General features: G+C 41.0%; 1 protein-coding gene across 1 annotated transcript in view; it reads right to left on the minus strand.

Annotated features, from left to right (window-relative positions):
• Nucleotides 1-22,475, minus strand: part of LOC139708776 (dynein axonemal heavy chain 10-like) — a 65,735-nt gene that overhangs the window by 16,250 nt on the left and 27,010 nt on the right. Inside the window, exons 29-52 of the mRNA XM_071620726.1 lie at nucleotides 22,251-22,419; nucleotides 21,737-21,837; nucleotides 20,716-20,899; nucleotides 20,089-20,223; nucleotides 19,419-19,571; nucleotides 18,714-18,902; nucleotides 17,915-18,061; nucleotides 17,314-17,505; nucleotides 16,727-16,845; nucleotides 15,704-15,998; nucleotides 15,198-15,455; nucleotides 13,994-14,260; nucleotides 13,072-13,287; nucleotides 8,873-9,160; nucleotides 8,207-8,398; nucleotides 7,439-7,645; nucleotides 6,753-6,917; nucleotides 5,264-5,393; nucleotides 4,424-4,615; nucleotides 3,596-3,684; nucleotides 2,867-3,109; nucleotides 1,961-2,158; nucleotides 1,087-1,320; nucleotides 288-385 (exon numbers count right to left, since the gene is read on the minus strand). Of these exons, the coding sequence (XP_071476827.1) occupies nucleotides 288-385; nucleotides 1,087-1,320; nucleotides 1,961-2,158; nucleotides 2,867-3,109; nucleotides 3,596-3,684; nucleotides 4,424-4,615; nucleotides 5,264-5,393; nucleotides 6,753-6,917; nucleotides 7,439-7,645; nucleotides 8,207-8,398; nucleotides 8,873-9,160; nucleotides 13,072-13,287; nucleotides 13,994-14,260; nucleotides 15,198-15,455; nucleotides 15,704-15,998; nucleotides 16,727-16,845; nucleotides 17,314-17,505; nucleotides 17,915-18,061; nucleotides 18,714-18,902; nucleotides 19,419-19,571; nucleotides 20,089-20,223; nucleotides 20,716-20,899; nucleotides 21,737-21,837; nucleotides 22,251-22,419 (4,461 nt within the window). The remainder of the gene's footprint in view (nucleotides 1-287; nucleotides 386-1,086; nucleotides 1,321-1,960; nucleotides 2,159-2,866; nucleotides 3,110-3,595; nucleotides 3,685-4,423; nucleotides 4,616-5,263; nucleotides 5,394-6,752; nucleotides 6,918-7,438; nucleotides 7,646-8,206; nucleotides 8,399-8,872; nucleotides 9,161-13,071; nucleotides 13,288-13,993; nucleotides 14,261-15,197; nucleotides 15,456-15,703; nucleotides 15,999-16,726; nucleotides 16,846-17,313; nucleotides 17,506-17,914; nucleotides 18,062-18,713; nucleotides 18,903-19,418; nucleotides 19,572-20,088; nucleotides 20,224-20,715; nucleotides 20,900-21,736; nucleotides 21,838-22,250; nucleotides 22,420-22,475) is intronic.

A 22,475-nucleotide genomic window follows, 5' to 3' on the forward strand; every position in this document is an offset into this window, starting at 1 on the left:
CACACACACAAAAAATGTAGAACTTAAAATACGCTAGCCAAGTTCAGTCCAACTAATGGCAACGACATTAATGAATACTTGGACAGTCCTGATGTGTTTTTTTTTTTTCTCTCAACCGGTTTCTATCATCTGGATGAGATAGCGTGACTGCAAATCAATGATTACTAGAGAGGTTTCATGCAACAATTGGTTGTTGGAAAATTTGACTCATTAGAGAATAGAAAAGTAGATGTAGAGATAGTCCACACAAATCAAAGGACAAGATGAATACGAAGTGTCTCACTTACCTGATTTCAGTGACAGAGGACTTGTCGAGGTCTGACAGCGCTTCCCTGGCTGCCTCCAGGGCAGGCATGGCTTCAGCTAGAGACTCCTCGGCGTCAGCCTGTGTGTAAGGTGCAAAGTGACATCATTAGGACAGTCATTAACCCTCTCTGTGCCGGGGACTTTAGACAGTGCATACAATGCTATGGGGTTTTCTGTGCCAATCAGCACTCACAGGACACAAAGCTTGGACATTGGAGTCCCAGGCTTTTTGGGACATTGCAATATCAGCCTAAATATCACGTTGAGTCAATACATCTTGCTTGCCCTATTTGATATCAATCGGTGTTATCTGACTGAACAGAGGCTCAGCATTGGCCATCTCACAATCATTTGACAAACACAATTCATGTTTGAAAGAGACATTTTTCAATAGCATAGTTGGCCACTAGAATTATCAGCTAATGATTAAACTCAAGTGTGGGAAGGGAATTCTAGAAGAAAGAATGTAAGGCTCATGTAGTCATCTTCAACATCAGGTGTGAATGAGAAGGACATGAATACTTTCCAATAGTCTGTGGAATTAGTGCCTGTTTGGTTTTCATATGATGATGAACTAATAAAAGGACTCTTGATAAATAGGTGAATGTGATCTCTTACAATATATCCATACAACCTTTGTTACATTGTACAAAAGTTTCATACCCGCAAGTTTACATCTATGAAAGACTTCCACATCCCATCTGGATGACAATGTCATTATTGTCCATGCACGACGTCACTGATCAAAAACGAGGGGAATTCCCACACTGCCCCACCCACCTTCTCTGCTTTGATGACCACGCTCTGCTCCTCAATGTCCTTGCCCTTGGCCACGGCAAACTCCTTCTTCTCGGTGGCCTGGGAAGTGCGAGACGTGATCTCCGCCAGCAGCTTCTCGCAGGCTGCGTTCTTCTCCGCCAGCGCCACCTTCTGGACGGCCAGCTTCTCGTTCAGCTCGTTCAGCTGCACGCTGGCCTCGGCCAACTTGGCCATGCCGCCCTCCAGACGCTTGCACTGTTTTTGGGGGGAGAAGCAAGGAGGAGGATTGTGCGTTACTGACCAAGACTGTGACAGAAGCAGATGGCTGCACCAGCTCAAGGATGACATTTCCATTGACATTGTTTTGTTAAATCTGTTAAACGTGACTTTATGCTTCAAGACACTTGTTGATAGTGACCAGCCATCTACTACAACAAATGTACTACTTAACTATTAAATGGCATAAGTCACAAATTATAAATTCATCATGTGAGGTCAGGCACTGCAGGAACAGCAGCATTGCACCTATTATGTCTTTTTAAAACGGTTGAAAATGATAACCAAGTGACCAGATAAAAAGACATTTTCATATTTTCTTTTCTGTTAAAGATTAAAGAGATAGATCACTTCCTCTCCTCTGAAACGACACATGTGATCCATGTCATTTACTCCCTCTTGCAGGTAAGACGGCAGGCAGGCTCCACAATGAGGTTCTGTGGGGAATTTCATTAAGCATTTTGCCTGACAAAGTTGTCGGACAAATTTGCTCTCAGCTAATCAGATGCAAGGATTTCAGTAGCTTGTAACAGTTTGTCAGTGAAATATCCGACCAAAACGCTTCATGAAATGCGCCCCAGGTGACTAGAGACTGGTGACAGTTCTCTAAACTATATACCTGTGCCAGGATGTATTCATCCTTCTCATCCAGCAGCTTCAGGTAGGTGTTGATGAAGTCCAGGTAGTTCTTGGGTGTCACATAGTTGTTCCTGCGGAGCTTGAGGGCAAACTGCTTGCTGTAGTCGCTGACAGACTGGTGCACAAACACGACGTGGTCCACGACATTGGTCCGCTTGTCATCTGGAATGCTCTTCACCTGCATTTTCAGGAGATCATTGGTTTAAGAATCAGGTGGGTGAGACTCTTAGTTAGTTAATAAGTTAGTTTGCCATTGACAAGTATAATGCCATAATCCCAAACCACAGTTACATAGATGTATGCATGCCCTGCAGAAAGTGCCGTGTATTTTGCATCCATCACTGAAACATGCAAATGCAAATCAGAGTCATCCAGAAGTAAACTCTCACATGCATTGTATACTTTACAGCGCAAAACATTACAAGATAAGAAATGCAGTAAAAACCTTCTACCAAACGGCCTAAGATCACAAAATCAGTCAAACATCCATCCTTCCTTACAAAAACTTCCGACTGTGAATCCAATAGTGCCCTCTGGATTTACTTATTCTGGGCCCTGTTGCATAAAAGCTGAGACAAAAAAAAAAAGTCAGAAAATCAAACATGAGTCTCTGAATACTCAATTCTGATTGGCTGATGATTGACTTATGTTTGATTTTCTGACCTATGTATGATTGCATCTTTTAATCCAACAGGGCATGCTGTTCATGTTATCTTTGAGAGCAGATATGACTGCGTTGGTAGTTTCAGTTGTTTCAACCAAAACCATTGAATGAGGTGTGTCCTTGTCTGTCTGTGCATTTTTACTGTGATGTAGAATCTAAGGACAATATATGGGGAAAAGGAAGGGAAGATGACAAAGGTCAGTTAAGGTTACAGTGACTGACCTCTTCATTGCCTAGGAAGACGGTGGCGACGGCCTCCAGGGCCTGCTTGGGCCAGGCCATGAACCAGTCGATGCTGCAGTTGTTGACCATGCCGGGGAAGTTGCGGCAGCGGGTGCGCAGCGTGTCGCCGACGGGGGACATGGCCAGCACCACGTGGAGGTTGTTGATGCTCTTCGTGATGAAGTACTGCCAGATGGCCTCGCGGATCGGCGGGATACCCTGCTTGGTGGCCTCATCACGCATCTAGGCATGGGGGGACAGAGAAATGCAACTCATTTTAACCCTAGATATTAAGTGGCCTGCTAGGCTATATCATTGGCATTTGGCTCATTCTCGCGCTCTCTAAAAAAACAAATAACAAAACTCAGTAATAGTGAAAGTTAAGCCAAGCCACTCAGATGCGCAACATGGCTTTTGTTAACTACCAAACAAAACTGCAGATATCGTGTTTTTGTGGTGGGCTGTCACACTCTAATCCAAAAGCATGAGTTTTGCCTCAAGAGAACCCATCAATGTGTTGTTTGAAAAGGAAACAGTAGATAGCACGTTTGTGGAGGGCTGTCACACAGTGTGACCAGTGAGTGAGACTTCTGATAAAGGTGAACCCATGCAAGTTGTTACTACATCAAACTCCCTGTAGTTGAGGGCCGCTCCACACTTTGATACATTGGTAAGAGAATTTGCCTGGGATGAAACTCTTTTATCAGGTTTGATGCTCTAGTCTCTTACCTGCCCAACAATGGCTTCCTTTTCATCGTCTGCAAAGAGCGCTGGAACCATGCCTGCAGTCAGCATGTTGTTGATTAACTCCAGGAAACCTGTAAATGTACAATTGAATGTCAGTGCAACATGACCATAATCACAATCCAATAATTCCTCTTAACAAGACACACTATATCATCTCTCTGTGATATGGCAGACAGGACATGCAGTACACATATACAGGATTAGGTGGCGCATGATCAAAGGCATGAGAGAGCACATGTACAGTTTAGATATGAAAACATGGAAAGAGCTGGATCTTTCTGCCATAACGACCACAACTATTCTTTTTCTTGCGTCACTGCTAGACTTGCATCCATTTGTTGACTTTGTTGGGCTGAAGGAATTAAATAGGAAATTCAATATGAACTACTGTTGGCATTTAATACATATTGTATTGTATTCATTTACTTAAGCAAAGGAACAAACAGCTTGCTTTCAGCTAAAAAGCTGGTTTTCAGCAAGTCCATACAAGTTATACCTAAGCATTAGCCAATAGAAATACATTATACAGACAAGGAGAGGGACATACTGTAAACATTGATGCATTCACATATTCAATTTTTTATGTTGAGTGGCTCAAAAATATATTCGCTGATTCTTGAATTCATGCTGCGCATTGTCAACCCATTCTTAAAGTGCAGAGAAAATTGTAAAGATATCTTTGTGGGTTTTTGAATTCGCGCTAGCCAAAGGTAGCGCAAAATACATGAAAAATTTATGCACCACCAAAATTTCCACGCTTACAGTAATGTATGCCATCATGCTCGACACTGCTTGACCTCTACTACTGACCTTCTTGCGCCACGTGGGCATCAGTGAAGAGGAAGGTGACCTTCTTGTTCTCGATGCCAAGCTTATTGTACAGGATCTTGAGGTCCTCCCGGAAGTTGCTCTCATCATAACCCCTGCTCAGGGTGATTTCAAAGACCTCGCAACCGGCAGTGAAGGCGGCCAGGCGGGTCAAACTCTGCTTGCCACTTCCACCTGTGATCCGGGGTAAAGGGTCAGAACCGAGTATTACATACCAGAAGGTGCAGACGTGATAACGTAAATAACCTTTTAATGAAACTGATTCAAACCCTTCCCCATCCCAACCCAATAGTTTAGCCTTTGCCATGACAGTGAGAGCTAAGTTGACATATCAAACGATGTATAGCACAACATATCATACATATATAGCATATAACAACAAATGTATTTTAGGTTAACTGCAAATATTGAAAACCAGTCTCCTTATGATGACACACTTCACAAGAAGACAAATAATTTCAGGCAATTCAGATACAATTCAGAGATATATTAGTCTGTATTCACAAAAAAAGTCTGCAATAAACAAAGTCAAGCCAAGAATGGGACGCTAGAAGCAGGAAGGCAATACTGACCACAAGCAATATGAAGCAGGAGATAGACTAATCCTTTCACTGAGTAGAACAGAAATATATGAATACCTACATTTTTCTCACCTTTTCTGCACATGTGATATGTGAACTTCTTGAATTGCAAATCATATTTTCTCCCAGGCATTACAGCAGAAAGACAATACAATCGACACGTGTGCGACCAGGGGGTCTCTACATCCCCTCCACATTGTACGCTAATGCAAACACATTGTGACAGAGAGCAAAGACTTACCCACACCGACCAGCAGGGCGTGGCCTTGATCCATGCGGATGACCCTATGGACCCGGGTCAAGTGATCCAGGGCATCCTCAAAGAGGACCAGGTTCATCGGGGTGTGGGTGTCGTTGTACTCTTCTAGAATCTGTGGGAGGTGAGGGGGAAGAGGATCGAGGTATGGCTGAATGAACATTGCATATACCTCTAACCCAAGTGTTATACTGTAAGTAACACCACAAATAGAGCTGACAGCTACATTTTTCCATGAAAAATCAGCTTATACGAGACAAAAAACCTGGGGGTACTACTGATGTCATGTCCCTTCCATGGTAAGTCTGCAATACACTTACTGTCAACCAAGGTTTAGTTGTTTTTGAAAGGCTGACAATCAAACCTTTCAGATTTCTTTTTTTTTTTTTGGTACAAACTTTCTTTAACAGAAGCCCAGATCTTTCTGTACAAGCCATACAAGAAGAAAAAAAAAGAAAAAAGACTAGAAAAGCACTCTGAGAGCACAGACCTCCACCAAGCAGCTACTTTCCACTGATGATCTTGCTCTTCCCAAAGAGATTTTTCTCCTCTCCACCACTGGGGAAAAGATCTTTGGGCTCTTCCATAGAGATCGATTTCCACCCATAGGTATACATGCTGAAAAATCGCCCGATCTCCCAATATAGAAGCCTTTGTTACGTCATAAACCCTCAGCTGCGTAGTGCGCCTCGCCCTTGCACAAAGTGGAGCATGCACTTTAGTGTGCGTATGTTTACCTCAATAATGCGCAGCTTGAACTCCCAAGTTCATTGACCCTACCTGCCAAAATATCAAAAATCCTTCATAAATTCCCAAAAAATTCTCAGATCACTACCAAAATTTAATCATCTGTTACTTGTGACATTCTCAACCTTTCCTGTAAGTTTCATCCAAATCTGTTATCTACTTTTTGAGTTATTTTGCACACGGACAAACAAACTAACTAACAAACCAACGGTAACGAAAACATAACCTCCTCCCTTGGCAGAGGTAAAATAGAAAGAAGAGGAAGATACACATGGACATCTGTCAATAAAATATGACATCACATATAACTATGATTTTATATCTGGATTAATGTGAGGATATTTCTCCCTTCAGCCCCCCCCCCCCAGCAAAACAATGAATAAAGTAATATTAATACATGCAACAACAACAAAGAGAGAGAGAGAGAGAGAGAGAGAGAGAGAGAGAGAGAGAGAGAAATAGTTCTCGCATGAATCTATCTGAACATGTGTTGCAGTGACTTGTCAAATTTACAATTCAATGAAACTGCAACCATCTCATACACACACAACACACAGGCACACATAGAGAATAAAATGGGCAAGTGTGTAGATCATCCACAGAGATGGGCAAGTATGTGCAATCATGAACTAAAAAGAAGTTTGAGATGAACTATGGGAGGAAAGTAGTTGGAGGAAGTATTGCTTGTGATAGCGGCTTAGTTTTTTTTTGAGGACTTTAAACCCACCTCTTGGAAGATGGCCTTGGCTGCATCATAGTCCTGAATGTCTTCATACATCCTGGGCTCACCCTCATCCAAGGCTGTACGGAAATCACCAAAGAGGAGTGGATCCCGCATGGCATTCTCTGTGTGTTCTCGGAAGTGCTCTTCCAGCACAGATTTCATGATGCCCTGTTTGAAATGAAAATATGATATGCGAACATTAGTTGAAAACTTTTAGAACAATTTTTTTCTCTTTTAATCATCATTTCAAGTGACTTTTTACATGTCAGTTGTTTTTTTCTCACTTTCACTATATCCTGATTTAAGTGAACTAAATGTACACCTGTTTTGATATGAATTTCAGTGCTTAATCACAATACAATGATTAATATCACTCAAATGCAGGGCTGCCAACCTCTGCAAATGAAATGAGAAATACAGATGCAGACTAAAAACATCAATAAAGTACAAATTGGAAGGGGGGGGGGAAAGACATTTTGTGGATTAACAACAGGAAAAATGCACATATTAAGCATGCTTAACCCAATTTCAGAAAAAAATGCATTTTTACTTCAAAATATTATTTTCTTTCATTTATGAAGAAAACAAACAATGCACATATTATTGTCCTAACATATTAGTTGGTATAGGTGTGCTACAGGTAAGAGTGGGCAGACCCATCCCACAATGTTTCTGACTGCCACACCCACCTGCACCAAGTCCTTGTCATGCTGGTTGATGAGCCTGTCATAGAAGACACGCAGACACTCATTGCGCCACACCCGGACGAAGCCCTTGGCATCAGTGAAGCGGTCGGGGGTAGTCAGGAGCAGGCCCTGGCTGACCCGGGACAGGTCGCGCAGGTTGAAGATGTAGTGGAACTTGGACGGCGTCGGCGGCAGATCCACAATAATGACCTGTGGGAAAGAGAGGGAGAGGGTTCTGCATAAGGAACAAAAACTTCACAGAATCTCTGCTGAATGGATTAAACAAAACCATCATGCCAACCGGTACAGTGCTAACTTTTACAATGATGGTGTTTCTGGGAAGACATATTTGAAAGAGGATGAGCTATTGACTAAAAAACTGAAAAATACAGCTAGAAGATTTGGTCAAACCACAAGTGTTACAATTTGACAGCTAGTGACATGATGACTGATAACATGACAGGTCATAGCTTATCCCTGAATCTTTATTCTGGTTGACATAATATGCATGAATCACACATTTTTGAGTCACCTCAACAATTTTTGTGAGTAAGCTGTGATATCTACATAATTAAGTAGGACGCTCATGTTCTATATATTGCAACTCAGTTTAAAACTGAGATTCAGAGTCCAACTGAGTGAAACCAATTTCAAGTGCATGCCTTTCTAATTATTTCCAAACTGCATTTTAAACTAATGCTAATATGCAACCATACTATTTGATGACAAGCGACACCAATTCAAGTTATACTTCCCCCCGGCAGTGCTGACCTTATAGATGTCCAGCGTTGCCTGGGTGATCTTGGGTGCCAGTTTTTGGACGCTCTCATCGAAAGGTTGTAGGTGGCCCTTCAAGATGGAGGAGTAGATGTGATTGAGGGTGTCCTCCGATGGGAAGGTGATGTTGAAGGTGCTAAAGAGGGAGATGAAGCGGGGGTCCACCTCGTTTCTGCCTCCACCAGCCTGGGTGGAAAATTTGACATGAATTGCCAAGATTACAATCATGACAAACAGCTTTTCTCTATCTCTCTCTCTCTCTTACAGTGTCTGTTTTATTGGATTCTTGTTCATAGTGAGAATTTGGGACTTTTACAATACACTATCAACATCATGCCATTCAAAGACTTTTGCATGGAACTGTATCTTTCCCCTTAGACAATTTCCAAGTGTTATGTTAAGGGGTGTGTTCAATTAGATTTTTCCCTTTTCTTCATAACAATTTATTAAAATCAATTAATCAACAGAAAAAAAAATCATATATAAGAAAGGAAATCAAGTTAAGCATACAGAGGAACTGATAAAAATTTTGACAAGATATCGACAATTTTTAAAAGAAATGTTGATTTTGATCATTAAATGTTAAAAAAACAAACAAACAAACGCAAGAACGAAATCTCCACAGTGTAAGAAACAAGTTATGGGGTTGATTTTTCATACCTTGCCCATAGCAGCCAGGAAGCCGATGTCTCTGATATACTTGAGAATCAGATCCTTCCCGCGATCATACATGCCCCCCTTCTCCAGCAGCAGCTTGAGCAGGGCGATGGGCTGCTGGGTGCCGTACTCGTCCACCTGGGGCATGTTCATGTCGTCCATGAAGACCAGGAGGCGTCGGCCTGGCGGCGGGCCGTACGTGTCCTTGGTCCTCTTCTCGACGTTGGCCTCCAGGTTGCGCTGTACGTCCATGGAGGTGGTCCGTGACGAGAAGTTGATGGACAGGATGAGCTGTTGAGGTGAGGGGGGGAATGGCGGATGGGGAATAAACAGGAGTCAGTTAAAGTCTTAGTTTTTCCATGTGCACTACATCAATTGGCATTCAGTATTTTGTGGGTGCAATAGACTGGAAAGGGAGGAGAATCATGAAATGAAGGCTGGGTGCATATGCACAAGATTCTTTTCTATGATAGATAGAATAATAAAACCAACATTATCATTAGTGTTAGTAAGATACTAGGATGAATTAAGAAAGAAAGCCCATTAGTCAAATTAACCTGGCAAGGATACAGTGAAAGAAAAAAAGAGAGAAAAAAAAAGCAGAGCAAAGAAAAATGCACCGACAAATACGAAAGTGATATCTTGATGACAATCCTCAGGATAATTCTTAATGACAAAAAAAAAACACCCTAAAGAACAACAGTAGTTATGCTAGAGAAGTACAAAGTGGTAACTGTCACTTACTACCATATTACACAAAGCCACACTGATAGCAAGCAGCATGTGTACACATACAATACATCATACATATGTGACCCGCTACAACAAAAAGGTCCTAAAGTCGCGCACGGTCGAAGCCGTGAAAATCGAGTTTGAAGTCAGAGCATTAAAATTGGTCGAAAGTTACGATTTTCTGATTTTGACATATTATTGGAGTCTGACATGTCTTCTGTCATTTGTGGAAATTTTGACGAAAAATGATGAAAGGAAAGACCAAAAAGTAGCGTTTTTCTGAGCCATGTTTTGGGCGTTTCAGTGAAGCAGAAACTGGTTTGAAAATTTGGATTGAGCGCCACAGATAGGCTCTGCCCCTAACACCGACCAGAGTGATCTCATTGGTCAGTTTGCTGCTTGCTGCTAACCGAAGCGTGAAGCTCGCACACTGCCCAGTCGACTGGTGCGTGCAGGCGGGGTGCTCTATGCTCAGCCGCTTCTCACATCCTGGTCACTGATTGGTCGGTGAGGAGACCGCCGACGCTGTGCTTGAATGAACTTTTCGGGGGTTGCTAGGGCTTACCTTCTATTGTCCGGAGCTGAAAACTGACTTGCGTGTCCCTTGATCGCGACTGAGTCGAAAGGAAAACTTTTAGGGCGCTTTTCTCGAAACAGTGATTTCCCAGACGTCTCGACATGCTCTCTTTTAAACATCGATATCTCCGCAGCCGATTATTTTTATAATTATTGTTATATATCAATTTAAAGCAGAAAGATTAGGGAATATGTCATGCAATTTTCAAAGAATCGACCTCGCCCGACTTTAGGATCATTTTGTTGTAGCGGGTCACATATATATATTTTTTTAATTACAATGAAAAAGATTTCTTAAGAGGAGAATTGTAGGTAAATAACACAATCTTCTACAAAGATATTTAACCAGCTATGTGACTAAAACTAGTTTATAGCTCTGGACAGAGTCTGAAGGCAACTGGAAAAAGGCAGCAGATATCTGTACAAGTTTACCTCTAAACAAATACCATACAGACTAATGATGCATTTTATGTGCTAACAGTGCCACATCTGTGTTTCCATTGTTTTACCTCTGAAGTGAAGTCAGAATTCAATTCACAATATGACAAAATTATGTCCCTCAAACATGGGCCAGTTCACAATGTAAAACAAAATGCAACAACAATGTGCTGTGACATTGTACGTTATACACCTCACATGAAAAGTCATAAATAGTTGAGCCAGTGGACAACTTTAATGGTGGTATTCAGGAGGCATACCATCAGGAATAGTCAAGGAAAGATGAGCTGCAGAGGGTACTACCATTTCACTAACAAGGACTACACTGCAGAAATGGATCCATGCAGTTTACAGAGTGGTTGAATCATTATGTGTGAACTACAATTATAAGTTTGATCCTATATGATACACAGGTAAATGCTGTGTGTTGCCACGAGCTAACTGAGGTATGGATGTCATCATATTAGTGGAATGAAGAACAGAGCCCTAGCCAAAATCAAGTAATATGGAAAGTAGTTGGAGCCAAATTCTTTAACTTTCACTAAACAGTCTTCTGCATCATTGATATAGGGAAAAAAAAACATTTGATGGGTGTTGGACAAATGTAATTACAGTGTTCTATTTGTGATGCTGCAAAGCAGGGTTCTTGGATGCAAAATACTACAAACATTAATTGTTCTTCGGATGTAATTCTAAGAAAATTGTTATATGTAGATGAAGGGTCTAGCTAATTAATACTTTGAGGTCAGAGGGCAGATGAGACAGTTGAGATGTCAGAACCTGTTTAAAAACTACAGCCACCAAGATAATTCTTTCTTTCTTTCTGTGTTGCATAGTAAAAGTGCACATCAAAGGCTATGTTTGTGATGGTATCACAAGTCAAGCCTTGAGAAGAGAAAATAAGAAAAAAATGAGAACATAATGCCTCCAGCGACACTTTGTGGCGGAGGCATAAAAGCCACACACACACACACACACACACACACACACACACACACACAAAATCGAAAAATGGCTCTGGAGAATTCCCATAAAGAATGTGAATTTTCACATCGACAAAATGATTGACAAGGAAAGAAAGCTAATAACATAATAATGAGCTGCATGGGAGAGTGTGATAAACATTCAACACTAATTTGACTTTGAAAGATTAAACTTCCATGAATTCTAAAGACTATACACACGAGTACTACAGGCTTACATATATTGATAAGCAGATGAGTACATACTCATACAATAGGTGAAGATATATTTATATCTACAAGTGAATATATATGCATGTCTACTTATGTGTTCTTGGATGGTGCATAACATCTGACAAATCAGATTGATATTTCAAGATATATCTACAGATCAATTTTCTCCTGACAATAGGGCATTGCAGGCATTAATACACATGATAAACATTGACTGTGAAAAGATTTTCTCAGCTACAGTGCATGGTTGCAAAGTGACATTGGAAGGCTATAAATAAGCCCTCATTAAAATAGGCATGAACATGTCACACAGCACAACTAAAAGATAATCCAAAATACCGCTTGACGATGCTTACAACACTTCTGAACCACTGATCTCAACAAGAGGTGGTCATTTGTGAGTGCTATAACAAAAGTGCTTTTCCCCTGCATGAGGACGACAAGTGCTGAAAAATGCACTAATAATCAAGAACATAACAACACAAATGACTAACTTGGTGAATATCTTATGCATGAACATTGAGGGCAGGATAAAAGGTTACCCATGGATATAAACTGATACACTGTACATTGTGCCAACATGAATATGGGGTTATGGTATCAAGATATAGTGCTGCTATTAATGGCTGAGATCTTCTACATTCTTTTTGTTTTTTGGGGTACTCACTGTCTTTAACTTAAGACGACCGTAGGTTTCAGTTTCAGGCTACAGACAGGGCGAGTCATGATTAGATACATTACAAAAACACATACCTCTACCATCACAAGCACATTTAATCAAACAAATTTGCTGTGACTGAGACAAGGACAGAAATATTTCTTTAAATCTCTTGTAAATATGACACATCATTCAAGATCCACATAAAAAATTATGAAAATACTCTTTTTAGGATCCTATTGAGCTACTAGCTTAAACAAATTCTTGCAGAGGTCAAATCCAAATATAAAACACACTGTCAAAACTTGCAACAGATTTTCTGTGCAAAGTCACTGGTGGAAAACGAACAGTAATCAGATCACTGATATTAGCTGTTGTCTCTGAGGAAACAACTACATATAATTCCTTACACACCAAAAAAAAAAGGAGAAAAGGGGATATTAATTGGAAAAAAGTTACTCTATATCCACAATAGAAAAACTCACTTTATCACAATAATCCTCACTATTTAGTTCTGATTATGAAAAGCACCCCCCCCCCAAAAAAAGAAAGAAACAATGTAAAAACAAGGAAAGCTTGGTCTTGGGACCATTTGTTCTTACATGGCTATCTTGGTCCAAGTTGCGCAGGAAGTCCTGGATGGTAGCGGTCTTTGATGTTCCCGAGTCACCAACAAACAGGACTGGCTGCTTGATGGAGAGCATCTGTTCCAGGATCCATGTGTTCTTGACTGTGTCCACAGTCGGGACCAGGATCTCATTGAAGCGCTTCTCTGGATCGTGGACATACTGTGGGACTACTCTGGACCACGGAATCCACTGCACGATGAACAAGATGGACAAGTTTTGTTACATTAAATCATGAGATTTACTTCACGTGTTCCTTAGTTTATAAACAACTAAAATGAGTCTAACCGCATTGTGAATGACTTTGATACCAGACAGTACCTGTTTCAATCAATTAATCTCTCTGTATTTTATATAGGCCATTCACCATATTTTGGTTTTTTTTCCATTTAGTTTTAACAGTTTTTTTAAAAATCAAATTCAAACTGTTTGAAAAGATGAGAATACTAAGTGAGCTGTTTTCAAAGTTCTGTGAACCCCTTGCTATGCAACAACAATTCTTCCTTTTCATCTTCATTGATTGATGCCGTATTTTGAACTGAACAATAATTCCTGAAGAACATCACAACAAAAACACTGTGAAATTACCATGTGTCTTTCAGAGCCCTTTGAAGAAATGCATAACATATATGCAGATGTTGTTGAGATGTACAATTTTCTGACCAAAAGCCTATTGGCTGACTGACAGTAATATTTTTTTTTTTCATAGAAAAATGTATGACCCCCTTAGTGTTATATTAAGGAGCATGTCATCATTATCAAATTCTTACAATTTCATCACTTTTTGTCTTTTCTACGAATGTCCAAAATTTGCAAAATCACTCAATTGGAAGAAAGCTTGTTGTTGTGAAGTCAACTGTTCTAGATCTGAAATATCATGGGTGATAGTATCTCGTACCTTGTTCTTCTGCTTGTCAAAGAAGTATTCGTAGACTGTCTCAAGCACCCCTGGGATCTCGCCCGGTCCCGGGTCCACGCCTTCCTCCTGGTTGGTGGGCATGGAGGCCAGGTACTTCATGAAGCTGTCAAACTTGACCCGCCCATCCTCCAGCAGGGCCGCGCCCAGGGACCAGTAGAGGGCCTCCAGGAAGTAGCACTCCAGCACGTCGGACTCGGACAGCTCCTTGACCAGGAGTGAGTCCAGGAGCCGACTCAGCTGGGTGACCTGAGGACGGAGAGGGGGTTGTGATGGAGTATCAGCAATTAATCACCATCAAGATGCTTCTACGATTTCACAGTAAGAGTTTACGGACAGGTTCACTCAGATATACATTGTATGTGTGGATTGAGTGAATGCAGCTATATTTATAGAACACATCAGTGACAGTTTGAGGAAAATCAGAGTATCTGTTCAGAAATTATGAATTTTGTAGTTTCATTTCTGCCATAACTGGATGAAAAGACTACAGCGTTATTATCTGTGGCATCACTGCATGACAATGATATAAAGAAGACATACAAAGAATTCCACAAAATGTAATTTTTTATGAAAAACACACATTCCCTCAACATGTTACTGGTACATGTTAGGGGTGATATTGTTCCCCCCGCTTTCTGAAAGAGGTAAGTCGAGTGCTCTTTATTTTGCGAGAAATACGAATAAATGGTAAATTCTGTTTACAGTGACGTAGTCTTTTTATCCAGCTACTGCAGCACTGAAACCTTAAGAATTCATAACATTTGAACAGATACACAGTAGCCTGATTTTCCTCAAAATATTTCACTGATACGTTTTACAAATATTGCTGCATTTAATTAATTCACACATATATTTGGGTAAACTTGTCCTTTAAGAGTTTCACACATTTGTAAATTTTACTGTTACAAAATGTTCCCATGCTTTAAAAGCATTCAAATGATAAGAAAAACAAAAGTTTTGTATTGTTGCATTCTTTCTCTCATAACAATCAGCCTAAACAATATAAATTTTCTCATGTCCTCCCTCCTCCTGCATCATAAGGAGAATATTCACAAATATTTGTTGTGTCAATAATGCAACACTTTTTTCCCCTTGCATTTGGGTCTCTTGCAAACAACAAAAACAATAGCACTGAAAATGCACAAAGAAAAAGGCTTTACTCTTTTGCTTTGCATACACTCACCAAGTTGAGGGCAGTGAGAGGTACAATCATCTTGAGTTTCTCCCCCTGCTTGCCATCCACGATACCCTCCAGGATCATCTCCAGGGTGGCGGGCACGTACTTGTCAAAGAGGCGCATCAGGTCCTGCTGCTCCATCTTGTTGGGGCGGGCGTTGACCCACTTCTCCCAGTAGGGGCGGTAGCCCAAGTTCTTGGGGTCCACGAAGACCATGCCACAGCGGGAGACAGTGGCAGGCGAGGCATACTGGAGATCAGACACCTGTGAAATCAAGATGTGGGGAATGAGAAGTGGTAAAAGGCATATATAAGAAAAAAAGTATAAAAACAATGGACTCAAGACATTGCTATTATTCCCTCATTCTTTAACATTTTATGACTCCACTTTGTGACTCCCAGCTTTTAAGTGATTTTTGAAAATATACTATATGTGCCAAATCAAACAAAAGTGATTTAGCATGCTTGTCTACACCAAGGTTCCCAGTTTCTCTTCACTGACAGCCAACTGACCTCAAAGAGCAGGGCGCAGTGTTTCTGCAGCCGGATCCTCTCTCCGTTGGCCAGAGTCAGCAACCGATTGTCGTCCATCACAGAGTTCATGTTCTCCACCCAGAGGGCGTCCACGTCACCGTCAAACAGGATGTACTTGCGCTCGTTCTTATCTGTGGGCCTGTTGATCTCACGGAAGATATTGGAGAGCAGACCGTCAGTCCAGTCACGCGTGACCGGGTCGAGGATTCCGTAGAGCTCGATGACGCTCATGGCCTTTGGGTTCATCACGTACAACTTGGTCTGGATCCCAAGCCTATGAGGAAATGGGGAGTGCTCAAGTTAGCTAGTTTTTCTTCTGATAAGTAACACCTTAAAGGGTATCATCATTACAGAGTCACAGATATTATACAAATAATGAATGTCTATGAGTGCAATTGACAAAATATTTCATGAGGTGAAAGATGAAATGATCCATTCAACGAGGCGCAGCAGAGTTGAATGGATCAACATTTTATCTTTCACCGAATGAAATATTCTGTCCGTTGCACGAATGAAAAACATTTATCATTTGTTTTATATAATGCCTAAAATAGATCCTTGTCATTTGATGTTTTATTAATTTAGAAACAAGAGAGAGTCTGAGATCGCGAATGTGCTCACTGAGTGCTCAGCGTGCTGTACACACACTGCAAACGCAAGCATTTAACATGCGTAGTCTGCCGGGCTCTCAGTGAGCGTGCAATGGAGGAAATCGTATGGATCCAAAATTGCACGGTAAATGGAGCCACAATTGCGCAGATGATGACGTCATAGTGAAATGGGCCGAATGATCAATGTCAAACAACAAATCAAATGACAAGGATCTCTTCAGGCGTTATATAATCTAGCATAACGTGACATTGAGCTCTGAAAGACCAAGTCCACCGGAGCAATGTCTGTCAGGAACATACTTCTTCTATCACAGATGAGACAATAAATCTCGAGAACATTCTCTTCAGTGCCATTTTCATTAAAAAACTAGGTTATTGAGACAAAACTCACTTGGTCTGTGCTTGACACAGCGTGTTGATGACCACACTCTTGCCTCCACCTGTCGGTCCGACCACCATGGTGGTGTGGCGGGTCAGCATGGTCTCATACATCTGGACGACTTTATCAACCTTGGTTTGATGGGGAGAGAACACAAGATACAAACAAAAGAGTGAGAGAGGCATATTGGTAGATTCTTTCTAATTCTGACCTTACACAGTACAGTATTGACCCTAGAAATGATGTCATTATAATATATGCACAATCTTTACAAGTTTCATTTGGTCTCTTTCTTCTGCATTTCAAACTGAGGTTTGTATCTTTCCACAATACTGATAGTGACCCTGCATACAGCACTTGATAGGCTTATGTTTAAGACAAAGAGAGACAAACTTCATCTTGAAATATCTTTTATTACACTGATTAAACCTGAGATCATGCTTGTGGACAGTCGTTCTACTCTTGATAGAGACAAAGTCTGGCCCTATACATTGACCACCTGTAGATCCTTAGAGGAAAAACTGGAATATCATTACAATATGAATGTGAATACAAACATAAATCCTGAATCCCAAACATCAAGGAATATTGAACCATACCTGGTGGTCCAGCAAAATGTAGCTGTTGTCCTGCAGGACCTGTTCCACAGCATCGTTGAAGTTGGGGTAGCGGACGCGGGGGCAGTCCAGGCCCGGGAACAGATCGGAGATGAGGCCCAGGAAGAGGGGCACATCCTCAAAGACAAACTTGGGTAGGTTCATGTCACGCAGGGCTCTCATCAATACCACATCCTGGAAGGCAAAGATCAAGCAGAGTCAAATTAGGTCAATGTGGGTCAAGCATTATAAAAAACATACGACGGGCCGTTCCTATACACTTCTCAATTTACAGCAATCTTACACATGTCACTTGACATGCATATGACAGTTGTGTTACTAAAGAAAACCCAAATCTGAACATGATAAGACAAATTTTGAAAACACACACTGCTACAAGGCAAATGTTAGCATCAGATGCAGGTTAAAGTACTGAATTTCAATACAGTAAAATTTACGCTTAAATCAAAGAAAGAAATCAAGCATAATTTTGGCTTTCAACCAACTGGGATCCAACATTTACACTTCCATGTCATTCAAACATTTCACTGGAAGCAAACATCCTTTTATCTACAGAGGACATGAGAAAAGAAATTGCACACACCTCAGCAAGCTCAGCAGATCCTCTCTTGAGCTCTCCGGCCATGACCAGCACAGACTTGAGGGCACGCAGACCAAAGTCGTAGTGGTACTGTTTGGACAGCTGCTCCTTAGCCAGCTTGTACAGCACAGTCATCTTCTTGGCAAGGACCTGCATCACACACACATACACATACAGAATGATGATGATGACACATTTTGATATGGATATTTTCTCTAGAATTTACTTTGTCTGTATTCCAAAAGACAAAACATGACTCTGTTCATGATTTAACTATTCTTGATTGTAATTACAATATTAAGTCTAGAAATTACATAATTGTCATTTGTTTTTTTGGGGGGATATCTTTGTGTGCCACATTTGTTATTGGCTTTTTTTTTCTGTTTCTTTTTTACAGGTTCTCACAAGCGAAAATTGCAAAAGTGTAACATATTTGTACAGGAATTCAGTGCAGTTTACAAATTGACTTATTTGTGAACTTTGCATCAAAGAATCAGTTAGCAGCAGTGAGCACAGGTGAGTGTTAAACATGATTTGACAGCACATACACATTAAAATGCAGAGATTTTGAAATGCTAATAGTATAGTTTGTTTGTTTGTTCATTTTCCATCTGAGAAGATGGCTGGATAGCCCATTTTCAGCTACACTAAGCTGGTCTTCCATGGGGTCCAGTTGGAAGTGAGGCGGGAACACTTCACAAGGTTAAACACCCTGCTCTTTGTGATAATGAATGAAGCGGGATCGTTTACGTGCGTGCAGTGAAGTGCCTCGTCACCGCGTGACAAGATCCAGTGATCTCACCTTGGCCAGGAGGAAACCCTCAGAGAACAGCATGATCTCACAGATTTGCTGCAGGTCAGGCACAATGACCACCACTGGCCTGAAGAGGGCCTTCACACTCTCAGGCAGCTCTGTGCGGCCAGCGTAGCCAGGATTCATGGTGATGAAGATCCCCATGCGGTTGTCCATGGCGATCTCCATGCCCTCAAACTGTCGGACGCAAGGAAAATAGTTTTCACTATGAATGTAATGGTAATGTGAGAGCATCATGTTCTCAGTTATAGAAAGCATTCGCATGGAGATAAAGGGCAAAATGAGGTTCTACACAATGTGATACATTGAAAACACATTAACCAAAGCTGCATGGTGACATATTTCAAGTCAGTGAATTTTGGACACTGAGCAAAGTATAAAAAGCAACATAGTGATTAAAGTCGTCACAGATTCCATGTCTGTACTAACACAGTTTTGAAATGCAAAACCTCAGTAGAAACATCATATTCAAGAACTGTGTGCAGTAGATGAATTCACACTCTTTTATCTTACTGATGGTGGGAAAAATGCAACTAATTGAATCAATAGATTCATGCACGCATTGTTGTTCTGCAGGTGATATGGTGAGCTGTTTATATGTGCACTTGCAAACAAGGTAGGTCATATTGATAGCAAAAAGGAATGATGCAGAGACTTCAGCACCTGCTTGTGTGGATAAATTGAAAAATCTACCTGGAATCTCTTCAAGTTATGGATTAGGGCATTCCTGATGGTTTGGATCTGGGACGAGATGACAGAGAGCACGGAGACATCAATCCTGTTGAACTCATCGAAGCAGCCCCACGCACCACACTGCGCTAGCCCGGAGAAGATCTTGCCTACGGCCTGAAATGCAAGGCAGAAAAGAAGTGTGCGTTAAAGTGACAAATATGCAAACTGTGTGATGTATTAGATTCTGTTGCGTCTGACCAGATATTTCCTTTCTTGGGTGTTGTGAATGTTCATCCATCCCACTAACTTTGCTCACAACACATCAATAGTTAAGGCTTGAAACATATTCCATTGCATTCTTATGGGGAACTATTTAAGAAGTGTGTATGAAGATCTCCATCACCACAATTTGCACACCTACTCTCCAAGTTCCAGCAGCTTTTGTCTATGAAACAACTCCTGAATGTGATGCGGTTTGAAAATCATGACAGAGGCAAAACAAAAATTGCAATCAACAGAAATGTCAGCAATCAATTAGAGGCTAATTTATATTCGACATACTAATACATTCCTGATGGAATCCCATTTTCTTTGCTCATTTTTCCATCCTAATATATTAAGCAACATTTGCATACATCCTACATTACAGATCTTGAATTAAAACAAAATACACTGCTGTTATTCTTTTTACCTTGTAGTCCATGCCTTCTCCACAGTTTGTAACCACGCAGAGCAGACCCAAAGCCTTGGCCAAGTCCTTTGTGGTTTCTGTCTTGCCGGTACCGGCTGGTCCCGCTGGGGCACCACCCAGTTGCATGGACAAAGCCTGGGGAGAACCACACATCATAACATGTGAACCACAAGTAAAAAAAATCAGCATTCCAGCCAATGTTGATCGAAGCGTGCTGTCAATATGGAGAAGACTACAGAGACACAAGCACCATTCAAAATTATTAGATGGTGTAGTAAAGTTGTGATGGTAACTTACTACTATATGGTTATACAAGTATGAGTTTATGTGGAGGGCAAACCACACACGCATCTCAGTGGCTAACTCACCAATATTTCTTCCTCATGAGAAGACGTGTGACTGACTGACACTTGATCATGTGGAGAAAGACTTGCATCAATAAACCACTGATTTATGATCCATCGTGTAATTTGCATCATTTACTCCTACCTATTTTTTCCTTATTCATGACAGCAGAATGCAGCAAGAAAAAGGATCTACTGGACAATTACATCTCTTAACTGGTATGGGTATATCTGTGAAGGACACACTGTGCTCTTTGCACGGCACACAGTACCATGCACTAACCTGAGTCAGGGTAAGGTAGATTCTGTCTGTCAGTGGAGTGATGACCAGCCTGCCGTTCAGTCCCATGTACTCGTAACCGTAGCCAAAGGTACCTGTGCACTGGCGTACATTGAGCTCGTCTGGCTCCCGGTCCCAGTAGAATCTTAGCTGGCTCTCCCACTCAAACTCCCTGGCATCCAGGATACTGGACAAAATGACAAATAAATTTGATGAAAATGAATATATTCAATTACTGTATGGTAAAAAACAATTGAAAACAATTGAACTTGTTTATACGACTTTACGCTTGGGCATTTTTAAGCCATTAAGGGAGCTTTCATGTTTGTAGAATATGATTTTCAAGCCCAAATATAAATTCCTTTACTCATTTTGCCATTCCAATACACATTTTGACAAACTCTAAATTATGTTTTGTAGTTCTATATGCAGTGAAAACTTATCTAAAACACAAATTGTTAAATGAAAAAAAAAATCATAGCAAATATGGCTTTGCTGCATGATAAACAATTCAAAATGAGGAATCTTAAACACAGGCAAGGACTCCACATTTCTGAATCCTTGTCCTTCGAAACTGCTACTTTCATCATGGTCTGTCGAGGCTACTACTTTCATAACCTCGGACTTCAATTCTTCCTTTTCATATACAAAAAGCTGTCACATACTTTTGTTATCATAGTCACATTCATGGCACCTGTTCTAGATGCTGGTCATGTGATATGTTTAGTCAAGCCTAGCAAGACAGCAGCTACAACAAGCATACTGTAAAAGTGGTTTCTTTCGCGGTGGTTTTATTTTCGCGCTTTGAGGTTGAACTGCGAATTTAACATCACGCGAAAATGTTTTGAACTCGCCGCTTGTAACAACGCTATTGTGCACTTGCACACACGAAGATTCCGCGCATTCAACATACACAAAGCGATGCCGCGTAATGTAGGCACAAGCATGTTATAAAGTACTCGAGAGACGGAATTTCAGGTAAGCCTGCATTTAATTTTGATTTTTGAACTGGTCTTGGTCCTACCTGTCCCTCACAAAGCCGTCGATGATGTCCCTGGCGTGCACATCAATGATGAGAACAGAGTTGAACTTCTTTCGGTCATTCTTGGACAGAGGCGATCGCACCTATCAAAGAAAGAGGAACAAAATTATCTGAATAATACGTAGAACAGACTACTTTGATCATGGAGATAGAAGAACAATACTCTTTATGGGCTAACACAACATTCACTAGTTGTTCTACTGAAGTTTCCTGTGTGAATGCCTTCTTACTCCTATGCTTTCGCACAAAACCATATGCCACCCATTTTTCCTGAAAATGACTCACATTGATGGCCTATGCAATGCAAACTGCAATCAGCACTTACTCAGATTAGATCAGCAATAAATGTGCATCCAAAGCAGATTTTAACATAATGAAAAGAATGTGCTATTAAATTTAGCAGACACATCGCCAGTGAACTATGCAGCTGTCACTCTCAAAATCTACTACAGCAGCTCCAACGAGTACCCAAACCTTCGCCCTAACCCATCATTACCTGCACGACGAGGTTGTCAATTTGCTGATGCATCCTCTTGGCGTACTTCTTCATGGCGACCTTGTCTCCCTGCCGCACCTTCCTGAACACGTCCTCCACCTCCCAGGTCCACCAGACTTGGTTGGTTGCCAGGACGATCATACCCTGGTACAGGAACATCCACTCCACTCTGGAAAAAATGCAGGCATCAATAATGAATCAACTCAGTCCCCTTTCACTTCTATT

This window comes from Diadema antillarum, unplaced genomic scaffold (genome assembly GCF_040938485.1).
Source record: "Diadema antillarum isolate AM-2024a unplaced genomic scaffold, OU_Dant_1.0 seq00001373_RagTag, whole genome shotgun sequence".
Lineage (NCBI taxonomy): Eukaryota > Metazoa > Echinodermata > Echinoidea > Diadematoida > Diadematidae > Diadema > Diadema antillarum.